The 25,036-nt window shown below is 42.8% G+C and overlaps 2 protein-coding genes across 11 annotated transcripts in view; one reads left to right on the plus strand and one right to left on the minus strand.

Moving 5' to 3' along the window:
* fgf22 (fibroblast growth factor 22) overlaps positions 1-19,317 on the plus strand; it is a 59,069-nt gene extending 39,752 nt beyond the window's left edge. The window contains exons 3-4 of the mRNA XM_088425499.1: positions 6,040-6,143; positions 18,543-19,317. Coding sequence (XP_088281625.1) covers positions 6,040-6,143; positions 18,543-18,737 — 299 coding nt within the window. The 3' untranslated portion in view covers positions 18,738-19,317. The remainder of the gene's footprint in view (positions 1-6,039; positions 6,144-18,542) is intronic.
* Positions 727-25,036, minus strand: part of LOC148417531 (uncharacterized) — a 40,801-nt gene continuing 16,491 nt past the window's right edge. Inside the window, exons 1-4 of one of the 10 annotated variants that reach the window (XR_015866966.1) lie at positions 24,623-25,007; positions 21,633-21,837; positions 21,322-21,463; positions 727-3,302 (exon numbers count right to left, since the gene is read on the minus strand). Coding sequence is in view for 1 of the 10 variants with exons in the window: in XM_088425500.1 (XP_088281626.1) it covers positions 3,148-3,302; positions 7,048-7,180; positions 21,322-21,463 (430 nt within the window). In the remaining 9 variants the exon portion in view is untranslated. Of the gene's footprint in view, positions 3,332-7,047; positions 7,203-11,172; positions 11,238-21,249; positions 21,464-21,632; positions 21,900-24,622; positions 25,008-25,036 lie in introns of those variants that run through there. The other 9 variants (XR_015866968.1, XR_015866965.1, XR_015866974.1 and 6 more) reach the window with 9 other exon arrangements.

Here is a 25,036-nt window from a genome sequence, read left to right on the forward strand (position 1 = left end):
TATCGTGACCGAACAGCATTTGTTATTACAGCAGCCTTGGTGAGGGGTATAGGAGATTAATCCATGAAATGTAATTAGGACCATATCCAAATTTTTTAGTCATGCAAATAAATATTCCCAGTCAACCCTGTAATCCATGAAATGAAATTAGGACTATATCCAATTTTTTTAGGCATGCAAATAAATATTCCTAGTCAACCCACTCGAAAGCTTTCTCTGCGTCCAGTGCGATAACCACATCTGGTACCGCACTGGACGCGGAAGAGTGAATAACATTTAAGAGTCGACGCACATTTGTAAATGAATGACGGCCCAAAATAAAACCGGTTTGATCCTCAGATATTACATCATGCATTGTGGTTTCTAGACGTAGAGCTAGAGCCTTGGCCAAAGTTTTTAGATCACTGTTTAAGAGAGAGACAGCACGATATAGGCCACACTCAGAGTTAATCTTGCCAGGTTTGAGAAGAGTAATTGATGCTTCATTTAGTGTTTGTGGCAGCGATCCGCGGGATAGTAGGTCATTGAACATGTCGAGTAAGAGCGTAGACAGTTTGTAAGATAATTTTTTAAAGAACTTTATTGAGTACCCGTCAGGCCCAGATGTTTTATCATTCTGCATTGACATTATTGCATTAATGACTTCTGTGAGTTTTAATAGTTCAGTCTTAGTCCTGTGCATTGTGCTTATGGAAGGGGCCTGGAGATTGTTAAAGAAATATTCCATCACATTATTGTCGCCTTTATTTGATATGTATACAGGTCTGAGTAAAACGAAGTGAATGTGTCATTAATTTCTCCTGGGTCAAGTGTTAATTCACCATTCCTTTTCCTTATTTGTGGGATTTGTTGTGCGGCTGAGCGACTCTTAAGTTGATGAGCTCAAAGATGGCTCGCTTTCTCGCCATATTCATAAACATATCCCCGTGAGTTTAACAGAAGTCGTTCAGTCTTTTCAGTTAATAACAGATTATACTGTGTTTGGAGGTCCATCTTTTTTTTATAGAGTTCAGGGGAGGGAGAAATAGGGTATTCAACATCCACCACATTGATTGTCAATCAATCAATCAATCAAATTTTATTTATATAGCCCTAAATCACCGAAGTCTCAAAGGGCTTCACAGAATGAAAAGAGGTCGTACAGAGACATCTTTTCAGTATAGGGTACACAACAGCATCCCCTGTCAAAGCTCCCAGAAGGGGAAGGAAAAACTCAAAAACCCCAAATTAGGGGAAAATCAGAAACCTCCAGAAGGGACCACAGGTGGGAGGAGCCCCCTTCCAGGCCCACAGGTTGAAGTGGATGCTGCATGTACCAGACACAGAAACAACATAAATTACAGAAAACATAATGTGCTATATAGTGCAGTGATGTCTTGACAGCAGGCAAGGCCATTGGGCAGGAACCATCCCACATTCCAGCCAGGTGGACTGCAGACGGCCGAACTCCTAACCCATGATGGTCGACCAACGCAGGACCCAATGGAGGCGGTCAAGTCAACCCTCACCATCTAGCTAGCCCCCTCCCCCAGCCGGAAGAGGGGGGCAGGAAAAAAGAAAAAGGAAGAAGGCTACAGACAGGCTAAATTAACTAAATGCTTTTGAATATAAATGTGTTTTTAGTCGGGATTTAAAGATTTCTACTGAGGTGGCTGCGCGAACTTCCATAGGTAGGGCATTCCATAGTACTGGCGCGCGAATGGAAAATGCCCTTGATCCCGCAGACTTCTTTTTAGCCCGTGGGGTCGATAGCAAACCGGCATTTTGCGATCGAAGTTGTCGGGGCGGAACATAAGGTGATACTAAGTCGACGAGATAGGAAGGAACTAAACCGTGTAGAATTTTATAAGTAATTAACAGCACCTTAAAATCACATCTCACGTGTATTGGAAGCCAATGCAGGTCAGCTAGAATCGGAGTAATATGATCAAACTTTCTCGTCCTTGTCAATAGTCAATAGATTGATTTAATAAGATCTTCCAGTTTGATTCTATTCACTTTGTTCATTTTGGCAGAATATGATATAATCTCACTTCTGATTACGACTTTCAGGGTTTCCCAAAGAAGAGAAGGAGAAACGTCATCCTTTTTATTAAAGTCTATAAAGTCATCAATTTTCTGGGGTATCAGTTCACGGAAGGCACCGTCAGACAGTACATGTTTGTCAAATGTCCAAGGAGGGCGTTCCAATTTGTAAAGAGGAAACTCAAGATCTAATAACACAGGGGCGTGGTCTGATTCAACTATGGTGGAGTATTCGACTTTCCTAACATAGGGCAGAAGGTTTTGATCGACAAAAAAAATAATCTATTCTATTATATGAGTGATGCACAGGGGAAAAGAAAGAGAACAAAACTTTGCCATTTTTGAAATATTCATGATTTTAGGATTGGAACAGTCCAGTGCTGGGTTAATTACGCAGTTCGGATCACCGCCGAAATTAGTTGTTGAGATGTCAAATTTGGTATTCTTGAAATTACTTTTTTAATAAATTCCTCATCATCTCAGTTTGGGGCGTAAACATTAACTAAAACAACAGCTCTGATGAAAGAAGTCCAGGAACCATTACAAATCTTCCTTGTGGATCTGAAATAATCGTGGTAGCTTTAAATTGAATTTTCTTATGTATCAAAATAGCTGTTCCACGTAATCTATTATTTAAATTTGAATGGAACATTTGCCCTACTCAGCCTTTTTTTAGTCTGTTCTTGTCTTTTTCCCAACAAGTGGGTTTCCTGAAGGAACGCAATGTCACATTTTAAGTATTTAAGGTGATTGAATATTTTAGCTCGTTTGTGAGCTTTTGAGTCAAGTGTTGAAGCTGTTTAAAGGAGGAAATGTGAAAAGCATTTGCAAAATATGCAGAGGATGTCCAAGCAGCAATTACCGCTGGCAGCACTTTCAGGCACTAGTAGTTTTCATTGGCCTGGACTAGTTCCTCATAAATCCTTGCAGCGCTCCAATCGGCAGCTGGACCTTAGCTAATTGCTTACTTGTGACATGCACGCTCCAGGTGCTATGAGAGCACGCCCGGTGTTTGTACACACAGCTTGTAAAGAGGGTGGGTGTGGGGGGAAGATCTGCCATCCTACTGTTAAGTGAGAGGATCAGAGGCAGTGGAGGCATGATGGGGGTGCAGTTGAATGTCTACCTAGACGAACTAATGGGGCATTCCCTGGTCTCATGCATCTGGAACCCTAATTCAGACCAAAGATACTCACCAGGAACTCCATGTGTTTGCTTACTTTGTCTTTTTACTTTGTACTTTTTGTCCTCCGGGTGTGTCCGCGGGATGATCTCACCTGTCAGGCATGACATGCTGAAAATGAGACTGTTCAGCATTCATTATGATGGGAGAAGCATAGTTTTTTTCCTGTAATATTATTTGTTCTGTCTAAGATTAATTCCAGACCGGATGGTAGAAAATACAGATTTTTCAGTCATTATAATAAGAACAGTGCAACGAGGTCCCTGACGATTAGTCAGAAGGACTTGTGCGCCCCTATATAAGTGTTACTCCCTTCAGGTTTCAAAATCAAGGCTCAACTTTGTTCCTTCGTTTTCACAAACATTTCATTTTGTTTTACAGACCTTCACATGTCAACAAACCCAACAATGCTGTCAAAACTACAAAGAAAGTACAAACGTAATGAGCACACACATAAAACTTCACCTGAAACAATAAATAAAATAGCACAATATTCACCTCACTAGCCACTTTCACTCAAAAGGAACGTTATCTTGGTGACACGTGTCTAGGCTATTGACATTTTAAATGCACTAATGCAGTGTCTCATGTGTCCCTTGATGTTTGTCAATCAGCTGTGGCTCTTAACTACGGATCCCCTAAAGGGACAGGGAGAAAAAAAAAATATTGCGAGAGACATCTGAAAAGAATATTTAGGGCGAGGGGGCTTTCGTCCTGATGGCTACTTAAGTTGGCAAGACAGTGCCATATTAGTCCTTTCGCGATCAATACCTCTTACGTTGTCTGACCACCAACGAAGGCTCTATCCCCAATGAACAACACAGACTACTTGCTGCAATGTAAAAAAAAAAAAGACATTTGTAAAATATTTTAACCGAACCATTCATCCCTATGCACACTAGAGGCTCGGCGAGTGTGCAGGGACTGCCTTGTTTCTCACTTGTGCCAAAGCCATGTCTACGTGCAAGAACGGATTTGATGTCTTTATATGTTAGGCCAATACTAAAATGAAAAAACAATAAACTTCTCCTACGGATGATAAATCCGCTCAGGCTGCTCCATCACTGTGTTTGTTCAACTTTCAGTTCACTGATGTAGGAAATAGGATTGCGAGCTCTCCCAATACTTATTGCGAGATCTCGCAATACTTATTGCGGGATCCTGCAATACTATTGCGAAAGCTCGCAAGTTTTCTTCCATGTCTTTTTAGGGGCTCCATATAAACCAAAAAATAACATCACCTAGAAAAAATGCAACATAAAATTAATCTCATTTCATTTTCTTTCAAAATTAGAACAATGGAAAAAATGAAGAAAATACACAAGTTGCTTTATGCCTTTGTCCTTGGGATTTTAAAGCCTACTTTTGTTTCTGTGTCTAACAGATTCTATTGAATGATTTCTGATTGATTGATTATTTTTGATTCAACAAAGATGGTGGCAATCAGGTTTGGATCTGTCCCGTGAAATTAAAGTCAGCTTTCCCAAAACTATGGTTGCAATAGTTCAGTGATTCTTTAACATAGGGTCAAACAAGTTTATATTTAACTAATAAAATCAAATAAAATCATCATTTAGAAACTGCATCTTTATCTATCTTTGGACTCAATGTCATATTAAAATTGGTTAGAGGGAATTAAACCTTTGTAGTGATAAATGTACAAACAAAAAACACAAATCAGGAAGGGAGCAAATATGTTTTCACAGCACTGTATAATCAAACATAAACAGCTGTGTCATAGTGCCCGTGTGCAAATAGGTGGGGAAGTTCATGAAAAGAAAATCTTTTCATGTGATAATTTGCTTTTGGTGTTGTGAAATCAGTTACTGTGGCCATGTATTTAGTCATAATGGTCATGTATTTGTCACCTTTATTATTTTTCTGTACAGTAGTTATCAAATTTATTATATAGGGTCTTGTACTACTACTGGTACAACAATACTACTTGTTCCTTGGTGTATCGGGTGTCATCCAGTTTCTACTGTCCTTGAGTTTGTTTTATTATGTCATCCAGGATTGATATCCGAAGATGTAAACGTTTTAAGTTCTCAGTGACACGTCAGAATATCAAGCTGCCATGTATTAGTTTTTATTGAGTCTAGTTTTCTGAGTTTAGTTTCCAAGTATACGTTTAGGTTTCCAAGTGTAGTTTCTGAGTCTGCTTTCTGAGTCTAGTTTTCTGAGTCTACTTTACGAGTCCAGTTTTCTGAGACAATTTTTTCAGGCCTTCTTTCCAATGCTTGCTTTTACTGTGTTGGGTTTTCTATCTTACCTATTTCATTTCCTGTCTGCTTCTGGGTCTAAATTCTGCCCCTTTGATGATGCTGTCAGGATAAATCCATTAGATTATTTCCTCTTCTTCTGTGAAAATGGATGTATGCCTTAATTTGTGTATTTTTCAGTTTCTTATTTTACAGACAAAAGCCAGCTCAAGCGTGAGTCACAAGGTCTTCAATTGCAAACCGGCTCCCAGAGGAAACAATTAGCCAGAAAACTTGCCAGCTCATTCTCTGTGTTAGCAGGAGTGCTCGTGAGACTGAAGCAGCCTTTTTCATTTTCTTTGTAGCAGTCTGTAAACAATATTGGGCATCGCCGGCATGCGGCATCCCAGCTGCAGTTGCAGGGCTTTTAACAGTCCCCGCTCCAAACAATTGCATAGGAAGTTCCACAATATAATCTAATTCAACGTATGTTGTATAAAGCTTTGTATCTGTGTACTTTATGTCTTGTATTGGCCCCAGAGGATCTGACATTCCACTGATTGAGTGGGTTTTGATGAGGATCACACGCAAAAAAACAACTGTGGCTCTTTTCTTTCCTTTATTTTACAGGTCTGATGGAAATCCGATCTGTCAGTGTGGGAGTTGTGGCCATCAAGTCTGTCAGCACTGGACTGTACTTAGCTATGTCCAAAAAAGGCACACTCTTTGGATCGGTGAGTTAATTGACCTCATACCGATTTATTGTAGTTAGCGGACTAGCAAAGTGAAGAGCCTGATGAAACTACAGTTTACTACCGTATTTTCCGCACTATAAGGCACACCGGATTATAAGGCGCACCATCAATGAATGGCCGAGTTTCTAAAAAAATGTCATATATAAGGCGCATCGGGTTATAAAGCACACATAGAATTGAAACCATAGTACTGGCTGGGGTTGCATTATGCATCCACTAGATAGAGTTGCGTTATGCAGCCACTAGATGGTGCTTCACTAAAGGGAATGTTTTAAAAATAATCTGCAAAGTCATCAAACTTTATTTATAGAATATAAACTTTATTTATACAACATAAGCGTTGTATGGATATTACACTAAGGAATATTTGTTTTCCAAAAAAATTCAGATAAAACAGAGAATGTGTTATTGGTAATTGCTATTTAACTACCAAACAGGAGCCGCAGAGCGCAAAATAGATCCAGATCATGCCATGCCCTTGTGAACGCGCGGCACCGCAATCCTTTTGATTTTCCCCTCGGCATGCATTATATATTTTTGACTTCCTATTTCGATATGGAGCAGCAAAAAGTTAAGAATAAACGAATGTCAGGGAAATTGAAAAGACAAGCATTAGTGTGGTGCCACACACTCTTGAGTCCTCAAAAAAAAAAAAAAAAAATTGGGGTTGGGCCTGCAAATCAAGTTAATTAATTGGGCTGGACCCTAATCATAACCCCTTGATAACCCTCCGGCCAGGTTGGTGTGAACTGCATTTTTTTAGGCATAAACTATAGTTTATCCAGTCAGCACATGATATGATCAATATATAAGTCGCACCAGATTATAAAGCACAATTAAGGCTTTTGGGTGCGCCTTATAGTCTGGAAAATGCAGTACTTACAGAGTGATTCCACTACAACCACAGGCTCCGCTCTGTTCTGCTGCATTGCGACGTGCATGAGCATCCCTGTTAATGAATGAGAGCGATCCACAGCATCCACCACGTTCTGCTCCACTCCGCCACGGTCCGCCAACTTTACGCAGGACTTGAAAAATCTGATCAGCCGCATTAATTCCAGAGTTCAGTAAGCACCAAACAGAAAAAAGAACGTGGTCTACATCTAATTACAAAAACAAATTGTGTTTTCATTTGCTGATTGAATGAAGCCAAAAGCGAGTGTAAGATTCTGCTGGTCTGTGCCATTGCCATAGAGACAAAAGGAGCCAATGCTTTCCTCTCGTTAATTTACACTAACATGTGTGCAAATATATATTACCATGTGAGTCGTGATTTAAATTAATTCACTTAAGTTAAAACGAATGTTGTATGTAAGTACTCACCCATAGTAAATGAAGCATGTGTAACATATTTAGTAAGTATTGTGTTTTATTCACATTTGTTTTCTGTTTTGAATTAATGTGTTAGAATGTTTGATTGACGTGCAAGCAAGAGGAGGAAGCGTGCTAGACTCAAGCTGAAAGAAAAAAAAAAGAGAGATTTCACCACGCGCTGTTTTAACACGGCATTCACGGCTTCACAGTGAATGGGAACCCGTGCAGAGTTGCCTTTGGAGACCTGAGAAGCCCTTTTTAGGCTTATGCAATGAACCGTGATCCAAGCAAACTTTCCACAAACGATCGAGTTGATGATCCCCGCGCATATGTAGTTTGACTTCCCAAGGAATGTTAGGACTGTGTGATGCGGCGCATCGAGGTGGATCGGCAACGCAAACAGGGCGATTCCACCACGTCTGCCGTGCACCGCCGTAGCACGACGTAGGTGTGTGTCCGTCGTGGATGCGGAAAGGAGCGGAGCGCGCCTGATGTGGTGGAATCGCCCTGTCAGTGAAGGAGTAGCTCTGCGCCAAGTGAAAGTGTAACACTTCCGAAGTCATTACAGTAAATTCAGATATCTGGACTAGTGCTAAATTCTTCTACTATAGAAGTGATTAAATAAAAACCAAATAAATGACCAGAGACCAGAAAAGTGGAACATCTGTCTTATTTTAGCTGCTCCTCTCGTGTCTCCCTGCGTTAGTTTTGATTTAGTCCACCTGTCTGTTACCTGCCCCTCGTTCCTCCAATCCGCTCCCTTTGCCTGTTGTCCTTGCCCAGCTGCCATGTGTTAGTTTGATTAGTTTGAGAATGTATTTAAACCTAGTTTCTGTTACAGCCCTTGTCAGAACATTGTCTTGTCAGGTCATGGTCACATCTCCCGTGTCTCTCCCGTCGTAAGTCTGCCCCGTGTTTTCCCGCTAGCCTGCCCGTCGTTCTTGTTTTCTGTTCTACCAGCCTGCCTGCGCCCTTAGTTCGTGTTTTTGCCGTCCTGTTTTCTCCCACTTTTGTTCTTGTTCCTTAATAAATAAATGGATTTCATCAACCCCCTGTCCCGACGCTCCCCTGCTTCTGGGTCCTCCTCCTCCGCAACCACGCCGGCCTCCACAACCGCCGCGCACCCCCGTGACAATTTGAGTATTTTACGGGGTGAGGATGCTCACGAGTAAAGTGGACCCAAAATCAGACTGGTCTAAAAGTTGAAATTGTTTAAAAACAAAAAGAGCACATAACCCATGAGGAGAAAAACAAAGGTGAGTCAGAAAGTACCAAATGAAAAGCACGGCAGAACTTGCACAGCTACAAAGTAACAACTGAGAACGTCCATAAAAGATAACAATGGGATGGGGCAACTACAATCAGCTACTCACAGGGAGGGCGGATAAGCCGTAAGTTGCCGCCTTGAGGCATAAACACAACAACGAAAAATGTTCGCATGGCGTGACTTGGAGAAGAAAACCAAAGTATCAAAAACGTATAGTGTAGGCTTGGCCGAAAAGGTAACTTGGGTGGAACGAGGAACTAGGGAACAAAGAGGAAAGTGTCAGCGTCTGTGCCGGCTGCGCTTAAGTAGTCTCAGGATTACTGATAGGAGACAGGTGCGCAGCTGGTGACGCCGCCCTCCCAGGATAGTTCCTAGCTGTTCTGCAATGCCCAAAAAAAGCCTGCAGGGGGACACCAAGAACAGAGACCATAACAGTACTCCCCCTTCAACGAACGCCCCCTGGCGGTCTACCTGGCTTATCGGGATGAGAAGCGTGGTAGTCGCGGACGAATGTCGGGTCAAGGATCCTGGAGCGGGGGACCCATGACCGCTTCTCAGGACCGATGAGGTACTGTGCACCCCTGCCCCTCCACCTCGAGTCCAAGATCTCCCTCACCGTGTAGATGGGGTCGCCCCCAAGCATCCTTGGGGATGAAGGAGGCACCAATGGAGGGCTCAGGGGACATGTGGTGACATGTTTGGTGAAACACTGGGTGGATCCCCATAGAAGAGGGCAAGGAGAGTCTGACGGAGACTGGATTGACAATAGATTCGATCTTGAAAGGCCCAAGGTACTTAGGGTCCAGTTTCTTGGAGGAACCCACCAGTTTTATGTCCCTGGAGGAAAGCCACACCTCCTGGCCAGGACGATATTATGGACCCTGCACCCTCGGGCGATCAGCAATTTGACGATTTCTCATCTGGGTATCCCGCCAGACCAGATGGGCCCTCTTTTAGGTGCAGATGGACTGATGGCACAGTTATCTCCCTCTCCTGTGAAGGAAAGACTGGGGGCTGATACCCGTAGGCAGCGTGGAAGGAATGCTGCAAACACACACACCGAAGCGCGGCCTCCAGCTCCTGATTTACGCGCTCAGTCTCTCTATTGGACTGCGGATGGTATCCCGAGGACAGGCTGGCAGAGGCGCCCATGGCCTTGCAAAACTCCTTCCACACTCTCGAGACGAACTGAGGTCCTCTGTCTGAGCCCAGGTCTGCGAGTATCCCGTGCAGTCTAAAAACATGCTGTACCAATAATTTGGCTGTTTCCAGGGAGGAGGGGGGCTTCGGCAGGGCAATGAAATGTGCCATTTTTGAGAATCGGTCAACCACAGACAGCACAACAGTTTTACCTCTTGAGACCGATAGTCCAGTAACAAAATCCAACGCCACATGAGACCAGGGTTGAGAGGGAATGGGAAGAGGATGCAGGAGGCCTGCCGGAGGCTGGTGGAACGGTTTGCTGCTGGCACAAGCACAAAGTCTTTGATGTCCTTGAACATACCGGGCCACCAAAACCTCTGTTTAACTAGGAAGGTTGTTCGATTAGTTCCCGGGTGACATGCCAGTCTTGAGCCATGAGCCCACTGCAATACCAAGGACCATACCGAGCACCTCCTGGAGGGACTTGGCATTTACCTGCTGCTGTGGCGACCTCCTTTTCCAACTTCCATTGGAGTCCACCGACCACCCGGTTTTCAGGACCAATAGTTTCTTCGACGGGTCCCGGTGATGGGGCTTCGAACATTCTGGACAGGGCGTCTGGTTTTCCATTGCGGGATCCTGGCCAGAACAATATTGTATAATTAAAACGGATTAGGGAGAATGCCGATCTGGGGGGGGTTCAGTCTGCGGGCTGCTCGGATGTAGGATAGATTCTTGTGGTCTGTGTGCACTCCAACCAGTGCCTCCACTCTTGAAGGGCGAGGATGATGGTCAGCAGTTCTCTATTGCCCACGTCATAGTTCCGCTCAGCTGGGCTGAAGTGGTGTGAGTAGAAGGAGCAAGGGTGCACCCTCCCATTGACCAGTGAGCGTTGTGACAAGACGGTCCCCGCTCCTGAATCCGATGCATCCACCTCAACGAGAAACGGTAAATCAGGATTGGGATGCATTAGGACGGGTGCCAGGGTAAACCTCGTTTTGAGATTGTGGAATGCCAGTTCAGCTTCTGGGGTCCACACAAACTCGACCTTGGAGGATGTTAGCCTTGTCAGGGGTTGCACTTCCGCACTATAATTGCGTATAAATCACCGATAAAAATTAGCGAACCCCAGAAACCTCTGCAAAGGCTTTCTGGCTGTGGCAGTAGGCCACTCAACCACAGCCTGGATCTTGGCTGGATCAGCGCGTAGCTGGCCCTTCTCCACAATGAACCCCAGAAACTGAACCGAGGACTTGTGAAATTCACACTTCTCTGCTTTAACGTACTGGCAGTTTTCTAGTAGCCGTTGTAAGACCAGCCGGACATGTTGCACGTGTTCTTGCAGAGCTCTGTAACAGATCAAAATGTCATCCAGGTAAACAAAATTGATTTAGCATGTCCTGGAGCACGTCATTAAGTTCTGAAACACCGCTGGGGCTTTTGTTAGTCCAAATGGCATAACTAAATATTCAAAGTGACCAAGTGGTGTCTTAAAGGCGGTCTTCCACTCATCCCTTCTTGAATCTTGACCAAGTGATAGGCTTGACCCAGCTTGGTAAACACCTTGGCCAAGTGTAACGCCGCAAAAGCGGAGTCCCTGAGGGGTAGTGGGTACCTGCTTTTTACAGTAATTTCGTTAAGACCTCTGTAATTTACAGAGGGCGGTAGGGTCTTATCTTTCTTGTCAGTGAAGAAAAATCCTGCCCCCATGGGCGACAAAGAGGTACAAATAAGACCCGATGCCAGGGACGAGGAGATGTACTCATTTAATGCACTTTGTTCAGGCTGAGACACCTTATAAAGCCTCGTCTTGGGGAAAGAGGAGCCTGGTATAATGTCAATCGAACAGTCGTATTTCAGCCCTCGTTGACTCTGGCGCTGCTGATAATTTTGTGGATTATTCCATTGTCGAAAAAAGGGGTTGTCCTTTAAACGTGATTGAACCCCTGAAACCTGTTTTTGATCTGAACGGACGCCCTCTGGCGGTCGTCACCCATCGAACTGTCACTTTAACACTACGCTTGTCAGGTAATCATAAAGAGGAGATCCGGCTCTTGGTAATGCCAACACGCTGGGCCCCAGTCGTACTGGGTCTCACCTGGTTTAAACTGCACAATCCCAATATTAATTGGACGACAACAGCCAATATCAATTGGAGCACGTTTTGCCATGTTAACTGCCTTCGGGCTGCCAGAGTAATGGCTCAGTTACCAGTCTGTGAAGCGAGTGTAGAAGTAGACCTTGAACACGTCTCGACCGTTTGCCACGACCTCCGCGAGGTCTTCAGTAAAGACCAGGCCATGTCCCTTCCTCCACAAAGACATCAAATCCGTTCTTGCACATTGACATGGTTTTGAGAAGAAGTGAGAAACATCTGAAAAGAATATTTGGGGCAAAGGGGCTTTCTCGCTGTGATGGCTACTTAAGTAAAGTTGGCAAGACAGTGCCATTTTAGCGATGAATACCTTGTCTGACCACCAACGATGGCTCAATCCCACATGAACAACACAGACTACTTGCTACAATGTAAAAAAAGACTTTTTTAAAATATTTAAACAGTCTTTTATGCTGAAAAAACACCATTAATTCCTCCAGCAGAGGCTCGGCAAGTGCACTGGGACCGTCTGCAAATACCTAGATGAAGGGTAAAAAAGAACAAAAAAACGCCACAATGTGTGAACTATTAAATCAATGAACACATTAGAGAGTTCTCCATGATTATAATACAACAGTGCTTTTGTATGTAAAAGCTTGTGTTTATTTTTGGGCACGTACTATTCTTAATAATCATGAATAAACTCAATACTAATCAATATCTCCAATATGCTTAATATAAAGACTCCAAAATCACTGCGCACATCAGTGATATAACGATTTATTTTTGGCCACGTCTTAGGTGTTTTAGCAAAAGTCATCCATGTAAAATGAAAGTGATTTTGGAGACTTTATATTTTTATATTCTTTATATATTTCTCTACATATTTTTTAACCCTTCATATAGCAATTTGCAGACAGTCCCTCCGCACACGTGGAGCCAAGTCTAGTGCGCATGGGGATCAGTGGTGTCTTTTCAGCGGTTTAAATATTGTACAAATGTCTTTTTTTTTTTAACATTGTAGCAATTAGTCTTGTGTTGTTTATGAGGGATAGAGCCATCGGTGGTGCTCAGACAACGTAAGAGGTATTGATCGCGAATGTGCGAATCTGGCACTGTCTTGCCAGCTTTACTTAAGTAGCCATCACAGCGAGAAAGCCTCTTCACCCTAAATATTCTTTTTAGGTATTTCTTACTTATATCAAAGCCATGTCTACGTGCAAGAACGGATTTGATGTCTTTGTAGGTTAGGCCAATACTAAAATAAGAAACACACTTCTCCCACGGATGATAAATCGGCATTGCTCTATTTGTTTAACTTCCAGTTCACTGATGTAGGGACTAGGATTGCGAGCTCTCAGAATAATTATTGCGGGATCCCGCAATACTTTGTCACGGGGGTGCGCAGCGGGGAGGTAGGCTTGCGTGGTAGCGGAGGTGGAGGACCCAAAAGCAGGGAGGCTTCGAGGCAGGGGCTTCATGTAATCCATATTTATTAACATAAGGAACGGGAACAAAAGCGGGGAAAAACAGGACGGCAAAAACTCTAAGGGCGCAGGCAGGCTGGCAAAAGAGAAAACAAACACTAACGGACAGGCAGCAGGAAAACACAGGGCTGACGGACGACGGGTGAGACGTGACTACAAGACAACGATCTGACAGTGGCTGTAATGAAAAACTAGGCTTTAATACACACACAAACTAATGACTGACACGCAACAGGTGGGGAGGAAACAATCAGCAGGGCAAGCGGACCGGTGGAAACACGAGGAGCAGGTAGACTCAAACAGGTGAACCTAATCAAAACAGAATGACATGAAAACAGAAACAGGAACTACGCAACCGGAAGAACAGAAACACTCAAAATAAACCCACCACCCAAAATCCAACAGAACATGACAATACTATTGCGAGAGCTCGCAAAAGTATTGCAAGATCTCACAATATGTTTTTTTTTTTCCATGTCCCTTTAGGGGCTCCGTACAATCCACAGAGCTCAAGGGTAGCTCACCATCTTGGTATCGCACAACTTGGAAGTCCGCCACCAAAAATATATGGTTCAGGGGGTTCTAAAACGATTCAACAATGAGGGAAAACAAGTTGTGAACCATACAAAAATCTTCTTCGTGGCAAAAAGAATTAACAAAAAGTTTTCAGTGACTTTTCTGTGGTTGCTCAAAAGTTTCTTGCTGTGATACAAAGTACACACGCGTCGTCTTCCAACGGCCAGAACAAATAGGCTGTATTTGAACAACAGAGCATACAAATATTTGGCTTTTAATTGCCCCTAAAATAGAAGATACAGTGGAGAATTACTTATGTCATTCGCCATATGTAGGTATGCACTTTTTAAATTTATGTGGTACTGCATAATTTATTACAAATTACTTTGCAATCCCCTTGAGGATCTTCTAGGATCAAGGTACTCCAAATTCAGTAATCGGCAAAGTACACAGATTGTTTACTTGAGTAAAAGTGCTGATCCAAATATATTTTCAAGTAAAAGTATGGGCACTGAAATGTCATTTAAAATATAATAAAAAGTAAAAAGTATTTTTATTCTGATCCAAAGATCTCAATTCTAATTGGTTTGTCATTAAGCTGTTAAAGTAAATATTCTCCGTTATATTCATGACGGGGCTACTCGGTGGAAGAATAGTTAGCACGTCAGAGTCTTGTTCAAATCCAGCTTGCGCCAGCCTTCCTGTGTGGAGTTGGCACGATCTCTCCAAGTTTGCGTGGATTCTCTCCGGCCACTCCAGCTTCCACACTCCAAAACATGCATGACAAGTGCACTGGACACTCAAAAGTATCCCTAGGTATAATTGGGTGCATAAATGGTTGTTGTTCGTCTCTAGGTGCCCTGCAATTGGCTGGCAATCAGCCCAAGGTGTCCCCTGCGTATTGCCCAAAGACTGCTGGGATAGGTACCAGCAAGCCAATGACCCCAATGAGAAGATGCTCTAAACCTTATTTGTGCCTCAGCACCAAAAACCTGTTGTGTAACTGAACGATGATACTGTATGTTGTTTGGACTTCTGTGTGTTCATCTTGCACATTGTCTACAACAAACACAATGCTTTAGCAAAGAGTGCTCCTATGTTTACTTGGCAGCAGGACACTCTTGGATGTCCTTCGCTGATTAACATTGTGGTCTTTGTCATTGGATTTGTGACCACATGTTTTAGACACTCAGGTGAAGGGAGGGGCAGACCTGTCATCTGATGGTGTGTTGGCTTTGATGGTGGGGGAGGATGCTGGTCCAATCTGGCAAAACCAATGGTTTAGAGACAGTGATTGGAGCCTGTTGAAGTGGTTCTACCCGAACCCGCTATGGATTCCATCAAGCTGAAGAAGTCCTGTCAGGCCCTTTTGGCCTGTGGGACTCTGGAGGCAGTTGATGGGTAGTGGCTTAGAGAAAGCAGCTTCAGCAGTCGCCGAGGCAAAAATTGGTGGCAAGTCTCTTCAACATCGCATGGATATTAAGGACAGTATCTATTGATTTTCATACCAGGGTGGTGGTCCACCAGTTTAAGGAGGACCAGAGGGTGTATTTGTACTACAGAGGAATCTCAATCCTCAGCCTCCCGAACAAATTCTATTCTTGAGCACTGGAAAGGGGGTCTGTCAAGAAGTTGAGTTGTAGTAGTAGTGGTTTTCGTTCCAGCCGTGGAACAGTGGACCAACTCTACTCTTTATAGCCTCCTTGAGCAGCTAACAAATCCACATGGAGAATTTATTTATCGTATTTTCCAGACTATAAGCTGCACCGATATATAAGCCGCAGCAGCAAAATTTGAGCAAAAAAAAACAAAAAAAATGCTCTTTGTCATGGATAAGCCGCACTGGACTATAAGCCGCAGGTAATAACATGAAATATTTCCGCAAAAAGATGGTACATAATTTTTTTTTTCTTTAATTTATTGGTAATTGTCTGCCAACAGCAACAGCCTCTCTTTAGCAGACTGAACATGGCTGCATGTTTAGTCCCAACATATTTATAGAAAATTGATGGATATTTTCACCACTAACAGAATGCTGTTAGTTAAATAGCAATTCAAAAACTATAAATACATATACAAAATCATAAATACTGTGTACTGTATCTACAATTTACACGTCACTAATTAACCCAAAATTTTATATTTTCTTATTCAATTTAGACATATTTTTTAAATAATGTACTTTTTAAACTCTTTGAACACAGCCATTGATTAACATCTTTTCAGTTCTATTTCATAGTTGTTCCATAAATAGAAACCTTGAACAGATACACATATTTGCTTGCTGGTGGCTAGCAAAAAAACAAAAAACAAACAAAAAAAAACAGATAAGCTACACTGGAATATAGCCAGGGCTCAAATCATGAGAAAAAAGCCGCAGCTTATAGTCCAAAAAATATGGTAACTGTGCCTCTCGTAGAATTCTGCGAAGAGTGCTTCCAAATATGGGGTTCCAAAACCTGTTCAGTCCCTGGACCACGGATGTCAGAGTTTGCATTTCTGGCAGTAAGGCTGCCTTTTGTCACAGATTCTGTTCATAATGTATATACATTAGGCATGGGACAAAGAAAGAAATTCCATGCGACAAGATATCTCACGAGGTATAAGCCCACGAGAACAAGATATGAGATTTTTCCAAAATAAAATAATTGCTAGGACATACTTTCCAATTTCAAAATGATATATATTTTATTGGGCAGGCTGCAATAAACTAAAGTTATTCCATATGCTGCTGCAATAACAAATAATGCAGCAAAGTTGAACATGAACAAAATAATATACTTCCTTTTCACATGCTGCTTCAAGAAAAGTTGCAGATAGCTATTTCATAGTTGAACATAAAAAAAATACATTATGTTCAGAGTGACAAATATTAAATGAAAAAAATAAAAATAATGCAAGTACTGTACCACAATAGTGAGAAAATACAAATGTGATTTACTTCCGGGCATTACTACGAGCCATACGGGTATGGCGTTATATTTGTGCCACAATTACGCACGCGCGGAAAAAAAAATTGAGCGGAGAAAATCAAACTGAGCGAGCGAAAACAGATTTTGAGAACAAGAAAAAAACGATTGAGCGCGTAATGATAAGAGTTTGAGCGCGCGCCGATGGAGTTTGAACACAGAAAAAGAAATTGCTCACACAAAATTCCTTTTTGCTCGCTCGCAATAGCATTCTCCCGCTCAACATCTCGCTCTCGCTCGCGATACTCCTCCCTCCCTCGCTCAACATCGCGTTTGCTCAACATCGAGCTCTCGCTCGCTCGAGTCGTCCTCTGCGCTCGCTCAGTTCTGTTCACGCGTTACGTTTGTGCCACAAAACCAGCCAATCAGAGCTTGTAAAAGCACATTGATTGACAGCTTTGTATCCAATGAGATTGCTTGTTGTGTTCACCCGGAACGAGCAAACGAGAGTGCGTCACATCGACGTAGGCGGGAGGGGTGGGCTTATATTATTAAAGTACAAAAACTAACAAGGTATTTCTGTCAAATGATACAATACAGTAATAATAATAATATTAAAAGTAATTCTCCAGCCCAAGTCCGTGTTGACGCACACTCGTTTGCCCTTTTCGGGTGAACACAGGGCAAACGAGAGTGCGTCAACGGATAGCGTACAAGCAATCTCATTGGATACTAAGCTGTGTCAATCAAAGTGCTTTTACAAGCTCTGATTGGCTGGTTTTGTGGCACAAACGTAACGCGTGAACAGAACTGAGCGAGCGCAGAGGACGACTCGAGCGAGCGAGAGCTCGATGTTGAGCAAACGCGATGTTGAGCGAGGGAGAGAGGAGTATCGCGAGCGAGAGCGAGATGTTGAGTGAGAGAGGGCTATCCCGAGCGAGCAAAGAGGAATTTTGAGCGAGCAATTTCTTTTTCTGTGTTCAAACTCCATCGGCGCGCGCTCAAACTCTTATCATCACGCGCTCAATAGTTTTTTTCTTGCTCTCAAAATCTGTTTTCGCTCGCTCAGTTTGATTTTCTCCGCTCAATTTTTTTTTCCGCGCGTGCGTAATTGTGGCACAAATATAACGCCATATACGGGCTGATGTGTGTGTGGGTCTGGTTTCTTTAAAACAGAGAAATAAGGCACCGTGACAAACTAAACAGAGACATTCATACCAACCAAACTTAACGTGTACCACCGAGCTCGCGAGATTGGCGAAGCGTGAGCTAATGCTAACGTTCATAAGCACATTTATGTTTGGAAACAATTTAAAGTAACTCTCGCATGGGTGACAAGTCACCTATCGACCGCTCACAGGTTCGACTTCTAACAAACTTGTCGGCGGGTCAAAAAGCTTCATTATGTGACACGTAGCTGCACTACTCCGCTGCTGTCTCTCGCGCTCTTCTCTTCACTAGCTCGACCGTAAAGCCCCTGCCCATAAAGAACACAAGACAAGCTAAACATTGGCTGTTGCTAATATTCTATATGGGATTTTACATTGGACACCTGACAAATACCGACATTAATGGTAAGATGCGATAGGTGTTGCCCATGTTTATCTGTTAAGCGGTGCCTCTTAACACCTTCTGTAATCCTTCCAGGTCAAGTACAACCCAAACTGCAAGTTCAAAGAGCGTATCGAGGAGAATGGCTACAACACTTACGCCTCACTCCGTTGGAAGCATGGCGGCAGGCAGATGTTTGTCTCGTTGAACGGACGGGGGAAGCCACGGCGCGGTCATAAGGCCAGGCGAAGACATCCGTCCACTCACTTTTTGCCCATGCTGCCGTCCTAACTAACCCAGTATCAGAAGTGGCAAAGCTAATGTCTTTGTCACCCACCCATGTGTCAAATATTTGTAAATTTGATCAGATTTGTAACGTATATTTGTAGAGCTCGAGTTTGTGCTTTTAAGTTATTTGCCTCAATTCGAAAAGACGTTGACAGTAGACTTCAGGTGTGTATGCATGTGCAACTAAAGGATTTTCTATTGTTGCACTGAAAAGGCCAGCTTCTTTCAATACAAAGTAGCTCAGTAAGCAAATATTGCAAAAAGGTCTCATTGCTGCCTTGGATACTGGACTACTTTAGATACCTCATACACACACAAAAAAAAGACAAATGAGTGGACTACTTGCTTATTTTCAATGAATTGAATGTTGTGAGCATGCAACCCTCAATTGTTATTACTGTCTCTTACCTGAGTGCTCCTTCATATGGAAAGTCAACCAACCTGTCCATATTCACCTTTGCCTACATTACATAGAGGCTGTAGGTGCATTTGATGTGATGTAGCAGCTACATTTTCATTCATGTATTTTATAAACTCAAATGGTTCTTGTTGAGAAAATGGCAGCAAGAACCATTTAGTTGAATAAGGCTAATAAAACTAATATACCCAATATGCTTTTTAGTGTTTAACTATGTTATTGAACCATGTTATTGTCTTGTCTTGAGGTCATTTATAAAGATACAATGTGACCACCAAGGTTGAACATAATCTGTACTGGTAATCTGATTTGTGTGGTTCCCCATTTCCAATGTTCTTTCTATCCAAGCTTGTGAACATCACATGATCAAACTCAGACATGAGGGATGTCATGATAGGTCCTTACCTGAGCCCAGAACTACTGTGATGTTACCTTTTCAGAGCGACTGGCATTGCTGGAAGCAAGGATTGGACAACTTAACACGACAGCCATACAGGACTATACATGACTGGTTAATAGATTTTTTAGAAATTTTCCCAAAATAAAACAAGATGGATAGTGCGGGAATAACTAGCTCACTACTTGTAGCTGGCTGGCCGGTGGTTTACCAGATAAAGGATGTATTCGGCACATTCACAATAGTAACAACTTCCTTTGATATTTGAGAATGCAGATTTTTTTGTCTGTCACGTGATGGTATTCCAGGATCCAAGAGCAACTTCCGCAAGTAATTGGTTTTCACAATTTATTCATGAAAACACGTTAGGAAAACGGAATAACCAGTACGATCCAGGAGATAACAAGTTATCTCTCTTCCAACTCACAACTTCCCTCCCGCCACGCATGCGTACCTCCTCCACATTATCTCGCTAGACCTATTTCTCACACTCCATTCACACAACACTAGTATGAAAAGAGCATGTGAATGTTGTGCAAATTATGGCTAACAAACAAGCTAATCGAAAAGCAATAGCTAATTGCCCTCTAGCTAGGTGGTGAAACCAACTGCAGGAACAATGCAGTAGAATTCCTGATACTGCCTCGCAGATTCCACATAATGCGTGACAGCCCCGTTGCATCACTGCAAGGAGGCCACATACCCTGCCCACTACATGACTGCGCTGAGCCACATAGTCCTTGGAATGTCAAATTGCGCTTCCACGGGGACCACCAACTAACGCGATTCAAAAACAAACAAACAAAAAAACTAGAAAAAAACATTTCCAAACTTCCAGAAACAAACCAAGCTTCATTTGTGTAAGGTGTGCGCAGATTAACACTTACATATACAATATTCATTTTATCCTTTAAATTGAATTAATAGAATTGTGACTATTATATTTGTACACGTTATAGTGCCAATTAACAGGAGAAAAGCATTTACTGTTTTTGTCTTGATGACAATGGCACAGAAAAGAAAAAAAAACGCTTTTGGGCTCATTCAATCATTAATGGAGAAGACCATGTGGAGTGCTTTTTTTGGGCAAATTTGGATGTAGATCAAAGTTATTTTTCCTGTTTGCTTTCTGAACTGTGGAAGTGACCGCAAGGCGGTGGAGCAGATCTTTCAAGTCCTGTGTGAAGTTACTGCAGCAGTTGTCCCATGTTTTTCTTTTTTGAGAATATTTGTTTGTTTACTGAAGTGGCTTGGACTGACTGTCAAGGCTGCGTATCAGTCTCGTGAGAGTGTGAATGAGATTGTTTACATTGTCACTCTACTTTGATGGAGAATTTACCTCCGACTATCTTGGACCAGTTAAACTGGGTCCCAAGGGAACCCCACAAACCATAACTAATGGACTTATGAAACTTTTCGAGGACGCAGGTTTGAGTAATGCAAAGTCACTGTGTATACACAGACAGTGCGCTTAATGTTGGAGCAACAACGAGTATGACATTGAGGAAGACTTTTTAATGACATAAAGGGTGAGTCCTGGTACTCATGCACCCCTGTTAATGTTTTTGTTTTACATGCACAAATTGTTAGTGTCCAAAAGTCTGTTTTTGAATGTTTTACAGTTTAACCCTTGTGCATTCATTTTAAAAAGACTGCCCTCAAGTTTATTGTAGCAAAGTGATACTAACATTTTTAAATACCAGTTGTGTGGTGTTTAGTGTCCAGGTGCGGTCCTCCCTGATGTGTACACCCAGGTATGTAAAGCTGCTCACCCTCTCCTCTTCCCGACCCTGGGTGAGCGGTGGCTGATGTGTCATTCTCTCCTTCCTCAAGTCCACCATCATCTCCTTGGTCTTGTCTGTGTTGTGGGTGATGTTGTTGTCCTCACACCACGCCACCAGTCTGGCCACCTCTCTAAGCAGTTAAGATGATTGATGGATGGAGGGAGGGAGGGAGGGAGGGAGGGAGGGGATGGGATGGATGGAGGGGATGGGATGAGATGGAGAAATTAAATTATATTTTTATATATACTGGTGACAACAAGAGCAGCTCGGTGGCGCAGTGAATAGCACGTCCGCCTCACAGTTCAAAGGTCCCGGTTCAAATCCACCTGGCTCTGGCCTTCCTGTGTGGAGTTTGCATGTTCTCCCCGAGCCTGCGCGGGTTCTCTTCGGGCACTCCGGCTTCCTCTCACTCCCCAAAAAAATGCATGGTTGGCAACCAGTTCAGGGTGTATCCCGCCTACAGCCCGAAGCCAGCTGAGATAGGCGCCAGCAAGCCTGCGACCCCTGTGGGGATAATCTGCTGTAGAAGATGGATGGATGGTGACAACAAAGCAAAGTGTGGAGATTCCTCTGTGAACAAAATGCCCAGGTGCAGTCAATGAATGGAGCACTCATTTCCAAAGCTTCTCAAATATCTAAGTTTTCTGTTATTTCTCACTTATTTCCACTTTTTGTTATACCAAAACAAAGTCTTAAAACTGTTGGGTTCAAAGAAAGACAAATCAAATGAAATAACTAACCCAGCAGTGGGTTCGAAAGCGGCTGCACACTGGGTTGTAATTTATGCTTGCACGTTGAGTTTAGGATTTAACCCAGCTCACTTGATTCAGATTTATATCCAACAAGGAGTAGAAACTACCCATAATATTGTTAAAGATATCATTGAATGTTACCAGCAATCAGATTATCATACCTGTGGTTAAATATAATACTGTACATTTTTTTTATGAAAAACATTTTCTAAGAGGCAACTTTCATGGATTGCCACAATGTGTCACAGTTTTTACTTTTCACGCCTGCTGCTTTTTCTTACTCAAGCCACACTTTTTATTTTCCAACCTTGGAACTGACAGTGGCTACCAACCGGTTAAAGGGAAAAGGGTCTTGCCTTGGGATCTAGATGAACCCTACTGTTCAAATCAAGTCGCAGACTTAGATTTGAACTACAATCCTCATGTCAAATATCAGCGATGCTACCCACAAATTCATCCAAACACCACCAACATATCTGGAGGATGTTACTTTCAGTGTACTCCAACCTGTGTAAAAAGGCCCAAATGGTGACCGGCTTCACCTTTTTCATCCTGCCCAAATCCAGATGCTAAAATCAACTTCAGCTTCTGACTTGATAGTTGTGTCATTTGTTTGTGGTTCAATTAAAAACAAAAATGCTACACTACCAAAAAAAATATCCAAGACTGGAATGAGCCAGGAATGAGGTCTTGGGAGGTGTGCAGATGGCTCATGGCTACATTTGACTAGCTTTGATGCGTTTGACTGTATATGTTTGCAAGGGAAGTGAAAGAGCAGGCACATTCTCTTATGTGACATACTGACACATGAACACTAAAACAGAGTCATGGTAAACTGGCCTGCTCATTAGTGTCAGTTTCCTCCAATGCTAAGGGTGGGCTGTCATTATAATTAGGGATGTCCCGATACCACTTTTTTGCCTACCGAGTACGAGTACTGACATTTAAGTACTTGCCGATACCAAGAACCGATACGAGTACTTAATAATACCATAACAACGGTTTTGAAATTGCATTTTTTTTTCAACAATCTTCAACATGTTACTTACAACTACAAGAACTTAAATAATAATAGTGCTGTCTGTAAGGACTAAGCCTTTCTTCCTACAAGTCAGAGGTAGGTTTTTTTCTTTTTGTTCAAAAAATTAAAAAAAATAAAATCAGAAGGCAAGTTATTTTAAATAACTTTTTCAGCAGCAACACAAAAGTAGGGGTTATTTCCCAACTCTATTGCTATCGCAATCTCTCAGTGGCGAAGCGAGACCGTGCTGACAAGACTGAGTGCTGAATGAGAAGGAGGGCTCACTATGCTGCTTATGGAGCGCTCTCAAAGCGGACCAGTAGGGAGTCTCACTCAGACACTTATACAGCCCTCTTTAAGAGGTCACCGAACCCTACATGTTTAATATGCTAATTCACCGAAACCTTACATATATATTGTCGACCGGGGGGGGCTGTCGCAATCTCGCAGTGGCCGTGCTGACAAAAAAAAAAATCTGCGGCGGAGGCTCCACCGAAATCCTGAGACCGACTCACCGAACCACTGATCTAGCACGTGTCGCACACAGCACGGCAGCATGTTGATGATGTAATAGTATCGGGTGGACTCAGAGCACGAGTACGAGTACATAAAATACGCTAGTATCGGGGCGACCCTAATTATAATCATTGGTTCAAGAATGATGGATTCTGATGAAAATCTTCAAGCAAGAGTGGAGTGTGAATTAAACATGAAGAGGAGGAGCAGAAAAAAAAAGGATGGTAAGTATTTTGGGAAGAGGATGTGAAAAAGTGTGAAAAAGAGTGTCTGGCCTGTCAAGGTAGCTCAAAGGAAACATCTGCAAAGTCCGACATATTTCACTTCATACTAAATGGGCAGTGTGAAAGCATCCAAAAGAGTTCCAAACATGCAATCAAACTTTCAATCGAAGGGGGCGTTTGGAGTGTTTCGGCTGCCACAAGTGTTTCGAGGCCACAAGTCACACTACCTTAAGGGACAACAACTCATAGCATGTGGAACTCATGCTGCCTTAAGACACAATGATTCTTAGCATCTGGAACTGCTGAAAACCTGTGTGGTCATTTTCTCTCCCAGCGACTGAAAAGAACTGTGGTGCGTGGGAAAGAACAAAAAAACACACACACAGCCCCTCAAATAGCACTCATAATACCAATCTTAGGTATGTAGACGAAAACGGGGGGAGCAACGGGTGATGGAAAATGGAGGCACATTTTTTAAGCGCTTATTGAATTGTCATTACATCTCCTGAGACTAATTGTGACTTGCGTGTCTCTCAGCGACCAAGGAGGTTCTGGAGTGGCTCTGTATGCCCTTACCCAGTGCGGTTTTCAAAACGGGTGGCCCCGAAAGAGAAAAGGACCACCGTAGATCAATAGCAAATCTTTCACTCTTTCACTGGCCCTGGCTAGTCCTTCTCATTTGTTTGCCATTTGTTGAGGCACATTCAGCTCCCTGAATTTCGGATTAGGTCTTGTTATGGTCCAAAACAGCCCGATATCATGTTGAACGGCCTTACCAAAGAGTGTCTGATGGGCTAGGGGTGTACACGTACAGTGTATGAACTAATAAGAATCTGCATCACTTTGATGCTAACAGGAACTGGTTGGCATCCGTTGCAACCTTGGACTGGATATGTACGGTGGCCGACTGGGGCAAACGCGCTGCAAATGGCACAACACTATTCCCAAAACGGAAACACATTTACTAAAACGGAAATCCGCTTCAAAACGGAAACACTCTTCAAAAGGGAAATGCACTGCAAAACACAAACGCGCTGCAAGTGCCATTACACAACGGAAATACATTTACCAAAACGGAAACGCACTGCAAAACGGAAACACATTTCCCAAAACGGAAACACACACTAGGTGAAAACGCGCTGCAAATGCCAGAACACCACACACACGGGTGAAAAACAACTGCAGGTTGT

This window comes from Hippichthys cyanospilos, chromosome 10 (assembly GCF_059441005.1).
Source record: "Hippichthys cyanospilos isolate Australia breed blue-spotted pipefish chromosome 10, RoL_Hcya_1.0, whole genome shotgun sequence".
Lineage (NCBI taxonomy): Eukaryota > Metazoa > Chordata > Actinopteri > Syngnathiformes > Syngnathidae > Hippichthys > Hippichthys cyanospilos.